Source organism: Natator depressus, chromosome 18 (assembly GCF_965152275.1).
Source record: "Natator depressus isolate rNatDep1 chromosome 18, rNatDep2.hap1, whole genome shotgun sequence".
NCBI classification, from domain to species: Eukaryota; Metazoa; Chordata; order Testudines; family Cheloniidae; genus Natator; species Natator depressus.
This window is the reverse complement of record NC_134251.1, coordinates 13808084-13825981: the sequence shown is the minus strand read 5'-3', so window position 1 is coordinate 13825981 and position 17898 is coordinate 13808084. Positions and strand designations below refer to the sequence as shown.

At 40.9% G+C, this 17898-nt stretch overlaps 1 protein-coding gene across 4 annotated transcripts in view; it reads right to left on the bottom strand.

Annotated features, from left to right (window-relative positions):
- Nucleotides 1-17898, bottom strand: part of RERE (arginine-glutamic acid dipeptide repeats) — a 412980-nt gene that overhangs the window by 230535 nt on the left and 164547 nt on the right. For all 4 annotated transcript variants that reach the window (XM_074975155.1, XM_074975156.1, XM_074975154.1 and 1 more), the window contains exon 3: nt 13791-13861. In XM_074975155.1, the coding sequence (XP_074831256.1) occupies nt 13791-13861 (71 nt within the window). The remainder of the gene's footprint in view (nt 1-13790; nt 13862-17898) is intronic.

Here is a 17898-nt window from a genome sequence, read left to right as displayed (position 1 = left end):
CTCTGGAGCACTGGCCTTAAGCTCCCCTGGAGCAGTACTTGCTGCATTTCCAGTTTGTCTGGGTGGCGAACAGATCCTAATTGGGAATTCTCCACTGAGTGAAGATGCTGTTCACCACTGCATAGTGTAACTCCCTCTTGTGATCAACAGTGAAGCGCCTGCTTAGGTTGTCCGCCAGCAAATTATGGGCTCTGGAGAGGTACGCTGCTGAGAGGGTGATGTGGTTCCTGATACACCAGTTCCATAAGTTAACTACTTTTATACAAAGGGAGATTAATCTTTCCCCTCCCTGCTTGCTTATACAGAACATAGTTGTTTTATCATCCGACATGATGAAGATATGACATGACTAGAGGAAAGCTTTGCAGGTTTCTCAGACTGCTCTGAGTTTCAGAACATTTACGTACATTCTGGTTTTCTGCAACATCCAAGTGCTCTGTGCCGTGTGGCCATCCATGTGAAACTCCAAGCCCAACAAGGAGGCATCTGTAGTCATCTTGTTGGGAGTAAGGGCTACAAAAGAAACACCCATGCACACTTGTCCATGATCTGTCTACCAAGTCAGTGAGGCCCTCACCTTGATGTGAGTTACTACTATGGTTTTCATGCTCTGTTTGGTGTATATACTCTTTGAAACTAAGACTACAGGCATGGAAGTGGAGTCTGGTTAATGGCATTACGTAAAGTACACGGCACCAAATGCCCCCAAAAGAGTGAGGGCAAACCTGACCTGGTGTTCCCGTGTGGTGTGTAACCTAGCCTATCAGGCTGCTCTGGGCATGAAATCTGTCCATAGTGAGAAAAGCCCTCATCCTCACCAAGTCTGAGGTCACTCCTATAAATTCTACAGACTGTGGTAGACTCAGAGTAGAGTTTTCTTCACAGTTTCCCAGGGATTCTAGGACATGGAGCAGTAACAAAGTTGATGTCAGGACTTCTAGGCCTGCCCCACCTGTGAGAAGCCAGTCATCTAAAATTTGGAAGATGGTGGAGCCACCCCACCTGAACTGTGCTGCTGTGGCTACTACTGAAAATGCTTTCAAGAAGACCCAGGTGCTGCTGCTAGACCACACAGAAGTACTCTGTTGATAGTGGTTTGGACCAACCATAAACCGGAGGAATCTTCTGTGGGAAAGGTGACTATCCACATGAAAGTATGCATCTTTCACTTTGAGAGCGGTTTCCTTTTCCAGGGACAGTAATGTAGTCATGATTCCCAGTGCATCACAATGGCCGTTGCCATTGATCTTGGTGTACTAGCAGCATCGACTGTAGCCTGTAGCAAAGTTCTGACCACAGCTTGCCTTCCTCGACAAGGGCCTAAAACTGAGCCCTGTTTTGCTGTGGCAATTTGTCTTTGAAATCTAGAAGCTTTGAATAATTTAGAAAGTCATACTTGGAGTTCAGTGTAGTATGGGTAAATAAAAACTCAGTTCCTTCTGCCAGGACAAAGCACAGCTTCTCTGCCCCCTGAAGGGCAGAGATGCATGATGTTAGTGTATGCCATATAGCCCTTTCCCAGCTGGATCCCATGGTTTGCAAAATGTCCAGAGGGTTACGTTGTGTGTCCTGGACCTCCTCTAAAGAGATCTGGAAATCTTCCACCACCCTCCATAGCCTCCATAGTGCCTGGAACTGCTTTTGGTTGTCCAAAGGAGACAACAAAGCTGGGGCAACTGCCTAAACAGGAGATAAGGAAGATACCCCTGTCAATACTGGCGGATCTTGCTCATACCCCTCCTCTTCTACATGTTCAGGAGGACGTTCTAGTTGCACTCAGGAAGGGAAGAAGTGATATGACTCTCTATTAGATGGCAAAGACCCTGGGTGTCATATGTACTAGTCCCATGGGCCCTAACAGGGCCTGTATGAAGGGTCAAAGTTGGGATGCGAAGGTCCCCAAGGCATGAGGAACCACCGGACAAGGCTGGTTCCAGGAAGCTCTTGATCTCCTGTCTGGCTTCCTCTCCATCAGTGGAATCAATAACAGTTCCTCCAGTACATCTGATTCTCCCAAGGATGAAAGGTTCAGATCCAGCTCAATTGGCAATGTCATCAGTTCTATTGAAGGAAAACCATGGCTACTAAAGAGAATTCGGTGATGAAATTCTTTTCCCATAGCCCATTTCTCCTGATGGGATCAAAACCTCCAAGGCAAGGATAGGTCTCAACAACAGGAAACGCTGCTGATCCAGGAGAACAAAGATCCCCTATGAAGTGGTACATATCTACAGTCTCCCCAGAGTGCCCAGGGTCTTGTCTGGCTGTCCCATTGGAGTCCATGTGCAAAAGCTCTTGGTTGGCAGATCCATATAGGGATGTAGCTGTACCACCAGTGAATGAGTCTCCGGTCAGGTGCTCTTTGATGGTACTGATGGTTCTTGGTATCTCAAACTGGACAGTACCGCAGCAGAATCATTGCCAGTGTGTAGCCTGGTATCAGTGAAGCCTTGCTCCTATGCACCTTTTATCACTGTCCTTAGGACATCTTAAATCCTTGCAAACTGGGTACAAAGGCTCCTCCAACTTGGACAGGTCAGGGAGGGATCTGTCCTCTTCAGAACGTACTCAGAGGAGTGCCCATTCTTGTGCTTATGAAAATGTCTCCTGTTCTCACAAGGAAACCCCGGCAAAGGGTTCCTGATTGTGCTCTTTCCTGCACACGTGTCAGATCTCATCCAGAATGCACACTCCTCAATGACTCAGGTCATGGTCTGAGTGAGGCCTCTGGCTTTCTCCATAAAGTGCTTTTTAAGCCGTGTTCTCCCACCTATTGGTTCCAGCTGTGGAAAGAGTGACAGACACTGCACTTGATGGAGATATACATTTCTCTGAGTCAACAAAGGCAGCGCTGGTGGTCATCACTGACCAAGAAAGTGCAGGGACAGGACACAGTATTTAAAGCCCAGGATTTCCCATATGGGGGAAGGGGAAGGGGTCCTTAGGGTGGAGGATACTTATCATTCATTTACTACACTGATAAAAACGATTCACACTAACTACACCACAAGTTTGAAGACCAGGATCAAGTTCAAGTAATGGAGAAGCTCCAGACACTGGAGATTCTGACTCAGACCACATGGCAGAAGGAACTGGAGAGGCAGTCAATCCACACTGCTCTCAATGTCCTCAGATAGGAGCATGAGGAGAGAAAGGGCACAGGTGGGGACCAATGGACACTGCTTGCAAGAATTCTCCAGTCTCATGTCCATGGAGCATATGCACACCCATACACATAGGGACAAGCACTAAAAGAACAATTAACACAAATACAATAGCTAGTGAGCTACAGCAGCACTGTTTTGCATTCTTATAATTCTGTGATGTGTCACTTCAACAAAACTGCTGCCTGGAGAGCATACCAAAAGCACTGGCTAAAAATGGGCACTGTAAGTGATCCAACTCAACTACAAGGGCATCTTGTTCTCCTAAGGGAGAAAAACACAGGTGCAACAAAAATGAACTATGTACGGCAGTACAGCAGTACATTCCATTACAAAGAAAACAAATGTTCACTTTAAGCCCGTTTTACAGCACTGCACATCTTTTTGCTTTGGAGAAGATGTCTGTTTCACTGCCATGTAATTTGTATTTAAACAACCTGGTACTGCAGGCATCTGGAAAAATCATCCTTGTCCGATCAAGAAAGGATTCTTATGGACTATTTTTCAGCTTCCCTCTCCTCACCCTCCACCATTCCTTCAACAGAACACATTAGACACAATAGGCTATTAGTTAGTAATGAAAAAGTTAAGGTTCCTGTCACAATAATCTAATTTCTGCTAAGTATTTACAAATGGACATGTATATGCTCTTAACACCTGAGAGTTTCTGCTGTCATTTTTGTGCACACACATACACACACTAAAATTTTAACTCAACACTTATATCAAGAAACTTAAATGATCAATGGGATTCTATAAAAGCTAAATTAACAAAAAATAGTCTATTAGTGAAGACATCTGGTGTATTATAGCAAGAAAAGTTAATGATATTGTCTGGAACCCTATAATCAATTTTTTTTCTCCCACAGCTCTATCATTACACTGTATTAGATCTGCGTGCGCCTGTGGAATTTATTAGATCTCAGTGCCTGGTGGAAGATTTGCCAACTGGATCTGGTTCAGATCAGGCCAAAATGGTTTTGGCAACTCTCCTCGTCTTTAAAGAACAATCAATAAAGTTACGTTTCTGCTGCATTGTTTCAACTGCAGGAAGATTTATGGGCTTCCTATAGAATCCCTTTGAAACACAGTAGAGAGGGTTTGGGAGAGGACTACCAATCATCTTTACATTTAAATCTCCAGCATACACAGCCCTGTGCTGCTAACTGAAATATTGGTAATCAATTGCAGGGAGTCAGTCACCCAGAATTAATGGAAAGACAAAAAGTTTGCCGAAATCAATATAATGAGTAAAATTTACCATCAGTTCAGCAAATCCTAGTTAGTAAGCAACATGGACATGGAAAATGCAGTAAAACTCTTATAGAAAGAAAGAGCTAGAAAAAAACTGCCTAAAGGGAATAGAAAATTTACTAATATCATGAAAGTCAAAATCTGGCTGAATAGTAGACACGCTGACTGGGCCAGTACACTGCTTATCTGCCTTCCAAGAGCTTGTTACGTCAAGGACCAAGCGCAGCAGGAAAAACTTGTTGAAAGTATTTCTCTGCTGTTTTTAACTCCATCTTGAAATCCTACCAACTTTAGGAGCTAAAAGGCTCCTATAACATGCAGCTGGTTTTTGAACCTGGCACTGGTAGATCTCAGCAGGCTGCCAGCAGCTGAAATGTGCAAGTGAAAGTTTGCACTCACTCTCAGTTTCTAGCTACTACTGATCTTTTTGAGCAGGGTTCAGAGGAATGAAAATAAGGTCTGAGATTTAAAACAGTACCCTTTAAAAATGCTGAGTTTTGCCTTACTCTTGACTCCCCGACTCATTGTTTTGGTTCCTAAAAATGTGTGGTATTTCACATGGGAGGAATTCTCTTTCTCTCTCTCTCTCATGTGGGAGTGGGGGGTTAATTAAAGGAACTGCCTCCTCCTCCCTCAAATGTCCCATGGTGAATCTGCATGCAAACAGAACTGAATTTTCCCTTAAGTGTTCTTATATTCAAACATGCTGTGGAGAACCTCAGTTCCTCACTGTACCAAATACACAAAAATCAAAAATTTTCTTGCAAATGAATTGATGGTATTCAGTTTCTCTGTAATATCTTTTCATACCATGCACTCAAACAAATCTCAAAGTTTAACCAATTTCTTAAAATCCAAACATTAAAATGAATCCTAACAGTAAAATCAATCCTAAAAACGTAAGCCAATACCACAGTACCAAAGCAGTAAATCAGCTGCAGCTCCATGAGAAGTTCCATTCACAAGGAAATTCAGCCCGTGAATTGCAGGAACAACCTCTAGCTTCCATGTGATCAGCTTAGAGAAAGCAACCCTACACTATACAATGCCAAACCAGGCAAATACTAAGAACCTACAGGTCCAGTTTTCAGAAGTGCTGAGTTCCCACAACTCCCACTGAAGTCAGTGGGAGCTGTGAATGCTCAACACCTCTGAAAAATCAGGCACATGGTAAAGACTCAATAGGATGAAACCGCTGAGGAGAACAATGAAGATTCCCAAGACCTGGCCTGTTTTTTCTCACTTTAGGTGCATGTTCGGTCCAAATTGAAAGCAAAGTGTATCTTTAGAACTTGGGTTCTGTGAGCACAGGCTTGGTTTAATGCAAAACAGGGGGAGACGGACCACTAGCAGAGATAGAAAATACAGCTTCTGTCTCTGACGTTGACTTCCCCTTGCCATCTCGTTGCTGGGGGAAAAACAGAGACAGTACACAATCTTATTAGTCACTCTGAGACCTGGTAAACTTGTACCAGCATTGGGCTATTTAGGACATTGCCTTTAGCTGCCTCTTGCTGGTCACAAGCTTACAGCAATATTGCAAAACATGTAGTCTTGGCTGGCTAAGCCAGATTCTTATGATACAGAAGGAAAAAGGAGAGAGATAGGAAAGAAGAAATAAGGCAGGGAACAAAAAGGATACATGGAGGAAAAGGGATTGGGGGGGGGGGGGGGAGAGAAAGTCTCATACCCCAGTGCGCTGGGATTTAGCTGGAGCCAGTGGAGGTGATGATGTTATCTGGCCGTCTCTTGTGATTTGGTTTGGTCAGAAGATTTCTCAGAATTAAGATCCAGATGGTCCAGGTTCCCAGGAGATGGTGGGGATGGCAGTCATGATGGTGTAGTTCACTTCAGCAGCAGTCAGCTTTTCTACCAGTTTTCTTTAAGAACCCCAAAAGGGAGCGATGAGTGGAATAGCCCATCCCTTCATTATTTTGTCCACCAATTAGGCCTAATTTGCAACACACCAATTCTGATCCATTATTTCCTGGTCCTCTACTCCTCTTATTTAGCACTCAATCTTAACACAGTCCCTGAACAATATCAGTCTGCCTTTTAGTTTGTACTAAGTCAGTGTCTCATTTTTGCAACTTTTCCCATTAGCATTTGTTGTTGTAGGTTATTGTGCCATTCCACCTACACTCTCTTCTTACAGTTAAGCTCACAATCAGGGTAAATTTGTAGGCTCAATTATCACAACAGTACTTTAATGTTTTCAAAAAAATTAATAGCTTTTAGAAAATACAGGCATGATTCTTGGTAGCTGGGTAGCATAAAGATTTATTGCAAAGTGAGTGGAGGGTACAAGTGTCCCCTTGTAATGCCTAAGTGGCCTTCATTTTCCAAAGCTGGAATATGCACCCCACCCTGCTCCAGAATCTAGAGCGTTTGAAGAGGCCTTGTGAGGGACAGTCCTAAAAGAGGTGTTTGCAGTAGGTGAAAAGTAAAGACCTCAGAGAGGATATACAGAGAATATTTGAAAGGGAGCGTTATAGTCAACAGGCCTAAAACCAATTTGTAAAGTTAATGTCTTTCTTTGTGCTTCCTTCCCTACCCCAAAGATAAATACTTCAGTTCCCGCAGCCTGGCATTCACAAACAACCCTTCAACTACCACCAATGTGTATTCATTCAACTGCAGAAAAAAATTGGTTAATTATTTCCAGTTTCAAACTTCTAAATCATGTTTGTAATGAGCAAAAAGTCTATTTCATAAATCCCATGGCAGCATTCTTTTAACCAAATATGTTTTCTGTTCCCTCGCTCAACCCCAAACCCATCCTTCCTGGTGAAGGACCTTCTGTATGTACTTCAGACCCACGCTGAACACAAACTCTCATCAGAATCATGGTAATCAAAGATGGAAAAACCCATTAGATCATCAAATCCCTCTGCCTAGGACGATGTAGTCCTCAATGAAAGACACGCAGTATCAGCTACTACATTCATATTGAATTTGATCATGAATAGAGAGTTTTCTTATCCCCCAAGTCAAAAGCGGAGTATATTAATGCTCTCAACAGAAGCGCACTCAAAGTAAACCACCACCAGGTACACCAAGCAGTTAACGTTTTTTAGTTCACCAACTGTGCCCCTTTCAAAGCTTGAGATATAAATACTGAGAATTTATTAAGCAATTTGTGGCTGAATTTTCACTTTTATTGAAGCTTAAATACAGTTACATGAATATTTCCTTGTTCCTTTGGCCTTATAAAGTGCAGTACTTTGATCCAATTAAATTCTGAAAAAAATGTGGTCCTTTCATAGCAAATTTGAGTGAAACATTTATTAAATTCATGATTGGAACAGAGATGCTAGTACTGAAAAACAAGCAATATTGTTAAACCCTTTCTACCTCACGTATCCTTTTTTCCCTTAGCAACATTCTATTAACCACCCTCTGCCTTCAGATCAACACCAATTTCCTCAAAGTAATTTTCAACAAAAAGTTAAGACTTTTCATTAAAGGGTCAGTTATGTTTAGAAGGTATTCCAGAACAAGAAAGTAAGTTACCCCCCAAAAATCTCATGACAGATTGGTATTTCTGTTAAGTTTTTGACACAGTGGTATATATTTAGTTCACGTTCATTCTCTCAAGAGTCATTAAACCATAAACAATCCCTAAATGTACTTTTTAAAGATAATTTGATTCCTACAGTGATAGCTGGCGTTACATACTGCATTGGTGCAATGGTAGAGAGAAAAGGCTGTCACGTGGCATTAGTTCCCTATGATAAGAGCTCCTAACTAATGTTAGCCCAATGCATACCATCTCCCACTTGGCAAGGGCACAATGCCTGTCACCATAATACCTGAAAATCTAGCTCCCAGTGAGTTCCTACCCCATGCTAGGACTGCAACCTTTACTCATGCCTGGCACCACCAACGCAGAGTTGGCCTTTGAGTGCATTATTTTTGTGCTGAGTTATTAGGTAGGTGTAACATAGATATCTGGCTTTGCAGTAACTGACTACAGTACGTCTTTTGTACCACAAAAGTTTTCCACAACCATATGAGACTATGAATGCCAGTTCTAGGTCAGCATGACCTAAGATATCATAGAAGAAAGATACTGTCCTGAGTATGACAGGTTATGACAGGTATGGTAATGACAGATTACCAGAACCAAGCAAAGATTGTATGGATTAATAAAAAATATTACAAAAAAGATACTAAGACTATCAAGTTGGAGGCGTTGTCTGCTAGAAGTTAATCTTTAATAGCCACCAAACAAGTCTCCAAGGATGCTAAGTTAAAAAACTTCTTGGTTCAAAAATCTCACCAATCAACAATTGTTGTCTGTAAGTGCATGATACGGCATATAATAAATAGGGTCAGACTGATACTCTCATGCATATTGAGTAGTCCCATTGAAACCCATGAGGCTACTCAGGTTGCTTATGACATAAGCAAAGATATCGAACTGGCTTATAAGTGACTTAGAAAAAAGAAAATGGAGTCCATGGCACTACCATATTCAGCTTGTGGATGGAAGTCTTATTCTTAGAAGTTCAAGCAGCTGTTGCTTGAAGAGAGAGCAGAACCCTGATGCCACTGAAGTCAATGGCAGTTTTGCCAGTGACTTCCATGAGGCCAGGATTTCATCCAGCATTTTTATTCCGGAGGATACAGGTTTACCTTTAGATCATCGCACACATCATACTTTACTTTACAATTCCATTTATAGTTAGTTTTATGCGTAACTGAACATTTGAAGGAGAGAGCCATCATTGAAATGCCTTACACAGGAGAGCACAAATGTTATCTGTGACCATTTCCAATACAGTGCACCTAGAAAGGCAAAATCACTTTGTGATCTCCTCCTGCTTTCTTTCCTCTAGCCCCCATTTGATTTCCAGGTGCCATAGAAAAATGGGAAGAGTTAGCTTCTGATCTCAAGTAAAGTCTGTAACAATGAGCTTTGGAACCAAGTCTGCTGCTGCTCCTAGACCCATTAACACTTGAGGAACAATTTATGGAGAGAATGAACCAGCTCCTCAACATTGTAAATGTCCAAGTGAAACAAAATCACAAATAGCACAGCAGTAGAGACAGATTGCAAAGAGAACAGCAGTAGTAACTAAAGCTTTATCACTGGGACTTAATGGCCATTGGTGAGAGGGGACTGTTCTTCAGGAAATGAAAAGAGATTCTTCTAGTATCTCTTTTAGCTGAATTGATTCATCTTAAAGTGTCAACAGAGGGACTTGTAATATAAGTGCAATATACTAATGTGAGAAAACATAACAACGTACATGCTATGACAGTGGGAGATCGAAAGAGCATGTGAGGGGAGGACAATTGGTTTCTTTCCTAGGCAGCACAATCTAGAGATTAGAGTATAGGCTGTTCTGAAACAATCCATAACACTTGCCATGTGAACCTATCACTTCCAGAGGCAGCAACGGCAGTTCAGTCCATACAGATCCATCAAGCTGGGTGTCATCCTATCCTTCCCCCACCCCCTTTTTTTATTTAATTCGCTTCAATTTTAACAGAGGTGAGACAGGCAAGAAAGTTTTAATTCCCCAATTAGTCATCCTGATCAAGCTTTACTGAAGTGGAAAGGGAGTCTTTCAACATAAGATCTCAGCCATTCTAGGAGTCTATCTAGCAGCCTTTTTTCCTTTCTTCTTCTTTTTTTTAAGTAGGAGAAAGGCTTGGATATGTCATTGAAATTATCGGGTGTCATACTTTGAAATCTGGTGCGGGAAGGGGGAGGAAAACAGTGATGATTTAAGACCTATTATTGGAAGACCCAAGTCTGTTTTCAATTTAAGCTTTTAGAATGAAAAAGGAATTTCAGTAGCCATATCCACAGGTGTAAATGCCTGGCACATTTTCTCCACATGTAATTAACCACAGAAGAACTGGCTAATTAGTCAGGTGGATAAGACACTGAACCAGGAATGAAGACTCTTGGGTTCTAGTCTCAGCTCTGTTGCAGAGCTTCTTGTCATCTTAGACAGGTTACTTCACCTCTGGAGCCCGTTGTCACCATTTGTAAAATGAAAATTGTGACGTTGCACTCCATGAATATGATGTAACTGGAATATGCTTTATGCAAAAGGTTTCTTGCAAGGTATCATTACAAAGCTTATAGTCTACTGAGTGTGTTCATCCTTTTTGTACGAATGTCTCATTCTTGTGTATAAAACTAGGAATATGAAGTAGAACTCTGAGGTCCTATTGTAACTATGCAAAGTGTGGGCCATTAATGGTGGTTTGGAAGCTTAACGGCTCCCACTGACTAGGACAATTGGTTGTAAACCTTCCTGGGTGCGTGTACGGGCCATCCCTGGAAGAATGGAGGCTGGGGTCTCACAGGACATGTGAACGTGTCACCTGATCCTGGAATCCATCTTAAACCTGGTGCTTTTCCATTTAGAAGGAGAGGTGGGGACCCAGAGAGAGAAAAGATTCCTGCCTGGTGCCAAAGCTATAAAAGGGGGTGGAACAGGACAAAGGGGGCTGCCAGTCATGAGAACACCCCTACTTTCCCCCTAAGATGTCTGCTGGGACTAACGAGGACCGTACCAGGGGAAAGGATTGGGCCCAGACCAGGAAAGCATCTAGTCTGTGAAAGAAACTTATCAGAACATCTCTGAGGGTGAGATTTTACCTGTAATTGTTTCTTAATATATTAGGCTTAGACTTGCATGTTTTTGCTTTATTTTGTTTGGTGACTTACTTTGTTCTGTATGTTATTACCTGAAACCACTTAAATCCTACTTTTTATACTTAATAAAATCACTTTTGTTTATTAATTAACCCAGAGTAAGTGATTAATGCCTGGGAGAGCAAACAGCTGTGCATATCTCTCTCTCAGTGTTATAGAGGGTGGACAATTTATGAGTTTACCCTGTATAAGCTTTATACAGAGTAAAACTGATTTATTTGGGGTTTGGATCCCATTGGGAACTGGGTGTCTGGGTGCTGGAGACAGGTGACCTGCTGAGCTGGAGACAGGTGACCTGCAGGTGACCTTTTGGTTATAGCCTGCAGCTTTGGGGGCGTGGACCAGACCTGGGTCTCTGTCGCAGCAGGCTAGCGTGTCTGGCTCAACAAGGCACAGTTCTAGAGTCCCAGGCTGGCAGGGAAAATGGGCTCAAAGGTAATTCCAGCACATCAGGTGACAGTCCCAAGAGGGTCTCTGTGACCGAACCCGTCACACATGGTCAATGGTCCTTTCTCCTCCCCTCCCGCACCCATTCTGGGTATAAAAACATACCTAGGGAAAAGTTCTGTGCCTGGATTGCACCAAAATCACTGAACCACCAAGTTAAAAGGGTTATTACTAAGGAAGTAAAAAACTGTCAGCTATGCATCCAAACCCACACTTAAATTATGATAACCGAGAAGATAATGTACTTAATTAGTTGGTGACATTTCAAAGCTGTTGCTTTTTTTTTTTCCTGCTTCACTTGACATGTTTTGCTAAGGGCAAAACAAAATTGCGTTTTCTTGTTGGAATCTGGCATAGCAGAGAGATCAAGTGTCCTTTCCACTGTACATACTACCCTTTCCTCAGCAAATAGATCAACCGTGACAAAAACACTGCAGATCCATTTTCTGTTAGCAAAACCAACATCAGCCTCTTTTTAAGCATTCATTATGCCCCCGATTTTATTGACAAAACCATCAGGGGAATTAAAGAACCTACAGTGTGAAGGGGACAGGCATACAGCAACTATATTCCTTCCATAAACAGGAATCAGCAGCATTCCTACCATTATACATCCCTGCAAGTGTGAGCTGCATACAGAACCTCAAAACAAAAACAAAAGAAAGAAACACGGTGTGAGGTGGTGGTTGGGTTTTTTTTGTTTTTATTTAAAGGATCAAAATATATTGCACTTTGCTTCCCACATTGTTTTTGCAGACAACTTTAATGTGTTGTACTAGACCAATACTGACAACAGAAGCTTCAGCTTTTATTGCTGTTAATACCCTGAGCAATTACTGTAACTCAGCAGGAACGTCTATCCAGAATGGCAACTATCACATTGTAATTCAGCATTTCATGAGAGATTCCACTGAAACATGAAGGCACCTGCTAATGTGCAAAAATTGTACAAATGGGGTTTAACGCATTCTTAGAACCTGGTAGATAAAAATACACTTAAGTATTTTTCATGGTGTAACCGTATTGTACTTGTTAGAGATCACAGAAAAGCAGCAAATGTTTAAGTAATAACAAAAAGTCCAACAAACAGGTAGCTGCTAGGCTTCAGAGAAGTCAGGGAAGGGTGTGAAAAATTACCTGAAAGGATGGATACTGTAAATAATGGAGACCTCTGGAAAAACAGAAAACTAGCATGGACATAAATATTGAAGAAGAAAGCCATCAATGTAACAGGCAAAAGGAAAGAACACGTTCCCCCGCACTGCAGCCCTGCAAAATTAACTGGGGGTTGGAGAGAACAGATAGAGAAAGGAAAGAGAACCTTTAGCAGAAACAGATGGTAGGTAATCTAAACAAGGAATATGTCACCCTGGGCCTGTAATTATTTATTGCTTTAACTTTTAAGTGATATAAACATTTGTGACACAAAAGCAGCCGAAAGAAAGGAGATTCTCAGTTAAGGACCTTATTCTATCTAACTCCCCCCGATTACTCTTAGGTATAACAGGGGCCTGAGAAAAACATAGATGCCACCTATGCTGTATCACCTGGAGAAGGAAGGTGGAGGTTTCCTACTGTATTGTATCACTATAATAAGCATGTGTAGCCCACTTAAAACCGGCACAGGGATTTGCTTAAAAAGTTATTTTATGTTACAAAGCTATGGATTTGTGGGAAGGGGGGGGAAATCACATGTCTCTCAAGTTCTTAGTGTGGTGATGTGTCCTTGAATTGAAAATTCATTTAAGATCGAAGGTTTTGAAAGGAGATTTGAATTATTTTTTTTTAATCTAACAGTTTTCATGACAAGTGTCCTTAGGAGGAGATAGTGAGGGAGTCATTAAATCTCAGCTCAAGTCCTGTATCCACATAGTCCAACAGGCTACCAAACCACAACTCTTGATAGCCCACAACTCCATCTTCAGCATTTATTTATAGAGAATTTATCATTACAGTATAGTATCTAGACAATGTTATAATCAGCTTTTCCAGAAAACTAGTAAACTACCGTACCACTTCCCCCCTAGAGCATTCGAAGCACAATAGGTAGCTATGTGGATTATAAAACCTTGTGAAGAGTTCTCTGTGTGCCCCACTAACCAACCAGCTCTGCCTGTACAGGGCACTTAATTGTTTCAGTAGTGACAAAGTTACTAGAGTATTACTAAAAGAGAAGGGTTAAAGGGAGTAAAAGATTGTGCAATATCACCACCATGTTAGGAAAAAACATGGAAAACACTGCTTACCAATTTGAAGTCTTGAATGCTGCAGATGAAGTACGGGGTGTTCGGCCGGCGACTTTCAATATATACGCAATCTTTAAAAAAGAAATAATTTAAAATAATGGCAATTAATTTCTGTACTTCAGACAGTAAGAATACAAAACAGGACACGTTTAAGAAAACAGTATAAACTAAGAGAACCACAATGTTTATTATATAAAATGTAAATATTCTATGCTTGGTCTAAAAATAGAAGCTAGAATTTTCATTCTAAATAAAGTAATAGTTTATTAAAATAAAGGTGAATTTTTATGCTATGTTTTGTTCGGAAAACAAATGAACTCAGACAAGACTTCTGAATTTAGCTAATACAATGATGTGGTCATAACCTATGGACCAGACTAAAACAAGAGAGGAAACTAATCAAATCTCTTCTGGTTAACTCACTATTAAAAACTTAACACTAACATATTTTCTTTTCTAATTGTAAAGAAAACCAAGGCAACCAATCATAGCTGGAATGGAGTAAACTAAATTAGATTTTCCTCAGGGAAGAACTGAGCTTTCTCAAATTACATTTCACATGACAGAGGCTGAGTAATTATTTTTGTTTTTGACAACTGGACACTAAAACGTTGCTGTAAAATGAGATCTGTTGTGTTACAAACACAATCCCAGCAATAATCACAACAAAAGCATGGGTTTAGGGGAAAAAAACAGCACTGAATGGAGAAAGAATTGCCTGGTTAATGATAATGACCTTAGAAATGGGAAAATCCACACACAGCTTGCTAGAAAGCAGAGATGTTGCTCCAAAAGTCAAGGAAATATTTCAGAGATCGTCTCAGTGCTCTTTTCATTTATATTCACACACAACTAGTTATTCAGATTTTCCATGAATCTACACACACTTCTGCAAAAGGTGTGTACCGTACTAAAACCTCAGGTGCTCAAAATGCAACTAGCCTTTCTCCCATTGTCTTATTTCCTAATAACTGTAAAAGAAAAAAGATGAGGGGAAAACTATTGCAGTTTTAGCTCTTCTACACTTATGAATGCATCATCATAATAAATATTTTAAACTGACAGAGAATATAGTGCTTTACAAACACTATTCAGGCTATATTCAAACTTCACTCGGGTAGAAATTACTTCTTCCACCACTGAAATGCAGTCACCTCAGGAGATAAAACTCAGCAACTGCTTAACATCAGGATCTTAAAACAACTGAAATTGCAGTAAGAATCTAGATAGATAGAACATGATCATCAAAGTTGGAAGTTGACCAAGACACCACTTTCAAAGGCTCTAGTACTTCTATGATAGATGCCATGACTGTAATTGGTGAGGACCTAGGTTTTACATCTCATTCAAAATGTGGTAGTAACATAATGCCTCAAAAGAAAGTGCTACCTTCTTAAACACCAGTTCCTAGGTTAGTTGGTGGTCTACCATGCAATTGCTACTAACCTAACCCAATACTGCTAGACTGTAGTAGTATCACGGCAAAAGGCAGTGGAGTCCCACGCATACATGGCACGAACGAGATAGAAAAAGGCTGGGGAAGGGATAACTGATGCAGGGGGCTACAATGAGGCAGGGCTCTGATAAACTCAATTAGATAAAGTTACCTTAACCCTTACAAAGCAGATGATTGATTGTTTCACAGTAGCCGACTAGCCCCAGCGTTTTAGGAACTGTACCAACATAGAAGAGGAAGCCTGTCCTAAAAAGTTTACAGTTTACATAGACAAAAGTATGAGGGGGGAAAAAATTAAATATCTCCATTATACAGATAGGAAACTGCAGCACCCAGAGATCAAGTAAATTGCCACGGCCACAGAGAACATTTGCGCCAGGAATTAAATCTGTTAAGTACCAGTCCAGTGCCTTAACCACAAAACCATCCATCCAGCTGGGCTTCCTAGCAAGGAACTTTTCATGTGACCATAGGACTTACGTTGTACACACCAGGAACACCTAAATAAGGAGTAAAGAAAGTATCCTCCGGTGTGGCAGGGACATAAGGTACAAGTTGAAATGGCTTTAACTCTTGGACCTACTACTTAAACTGAAGTGTAAACCAATTTTCCCCTGTATATCCTGAACTTCCCAAACTCGCTTTTTTCCAGATTGCTAGTGCATATTTCCATGTATTTCCTTTTGTTCTCGGCCAACTGCCATTCCCCTAAAACTTAAATCCCACTTAAAAAAATGATCAATCCAAGAAGGGATTATTACCTGGAAGTTAATGTGGTTAGGTCTTGGATCCACCAACCCAGATGCAGAGTATTTCCTATCCAAATACCCTCAATCAGGCAAGACCCATTCAATCAACATCAAACATCAATTTTTCCCCCCGTTAACCACTAATGGCAGACCAGTGCCCGCTTGCCACAGCATATTGGAAAATAATCTCACCCTATTCCTCTTGAACACTCAAGCACACCCAGCAAGATATTGAAATTGCACATTCAGTTAAAGAGAACTTAAAGCAAAAATTAGGCTCCTCAATTAATCCATGAATCCATATGACGGCATTTTCCTCTAGAATGGACAATGTTCCTGTCTGAAAGAGCTTAGACTTCAAGTTTAGGTCTAAGCACAAAAGTATCTAACTCAGACAGAGGGTTACCTTGCCTTTTGCATTGCAAGAAACTCCCTAACTGACAAATGCTGCTCATTGTGACACATATTCCTAAAGGATTTGTAAGGTATCAAATAGCTAAAAGCAATCACTGCAACTGTTTGAAGACTGCCAACAACAAACTCCAGCCAGAATGAGAGCTCAAGTATCAGGGCACTTGGCATAGCTTTATCAACTGAAGTGGTGTTCAGGCCTCCCAAAAAACCCTTGAAGCCACAAGGTAATGGATGGAGCATTTTCTACCCCCCTCCCACACCCCCCCCTTTTTTTAAAAGCACTCTCTCTTTGCTAGATGCCATGTGTGCATAAAAAGTTAAATTCACTGAAGAAAAATGGAACATAAATTTGCAGGAGAGAGAGACAGGATGAGCTGTATAGCAATGGTGCAAAGAACAAACTTTCAGTTCTGGTTGGCTAAATCCTGCCTGAATAATAGTACCCCATACAGGAGTAATCTAGCATCTGGGCTGGTGGATCCCCACAAACAGTGTACCAGCCTTCCTTTTTTACTTAAACGGTAATGCCTTGTTATTGAACAAAAAGTCACTTCCTGCTGAGTGTTTACAAAGAAACCATGGTAACTTGACTTATCCAACAACGCCTGTAAATCCATATGCCAAATTCCTACACGCAACACTATGCTTTGTAAAACAGGCTACTCTATCACGCCAGTCACTATCCATCAGGACTTTTGCTGTGAATCATTTTGTGGCAGCATTTGATAAAGTCAAATGAGCTTGGCACAAGGTGTTATTTTTTTAAAAAAGAAAAGCTATGAAACCTATTGCTTATTTTATAGAAAGACATAAAACAGAGGGATTAGAATCTGGAGTGGTCTGAATTCATAATTTTATCGGCATCCGTCAAGCTTGTCTCCAATTGACAACAGAAATTGAAAGAATGCCCTGTTCTGACCCAGCTTCTTAATTCATTTATAAGATAAAGTGAGAAGAAAATTATAGCAGAGCTTTGTGTCGACATCCCCATTATAAACTCCTAACTTCAGGGATTTAGGACTCCAATGTTCTGGACTGGGAATTTGGCATGCAAGACTCAGGGCAAGAAGTTAATTTTTTTCCTCTCTTTTTATTTTTCAAGTTAGCTGAAAATGAGCATCAGCAGTTTAAGTGACACAAATGTAAATAAAATTTGAGATGTGTTTTGCTCTTCTAGCATAACATTTTATCATTCACTGAGAGGCATCTGCAAACGCTATTGTGATTTGAACCAGTGTTTTTTCAAATTATAGTCCATAGGGCATTCCCATGTATCTACAGAGAGGATTCTATCTTAGTGGTGGAGCATCTGTTCATCTTCTAGCAGTAATACTAGTGGCTCTGACAACCCAGTCTAGGTCAGAGCATCTTTGGGGGGGGGTTTCTAAATGTTTCAGTGTCAAAAAAGCCAACAAAAAAAACAAGAACTTCTTCCAACCGAGTTTTTTTCCCCCTTGACTAATGTTCATCTGGTGTAAATTTAATTAAT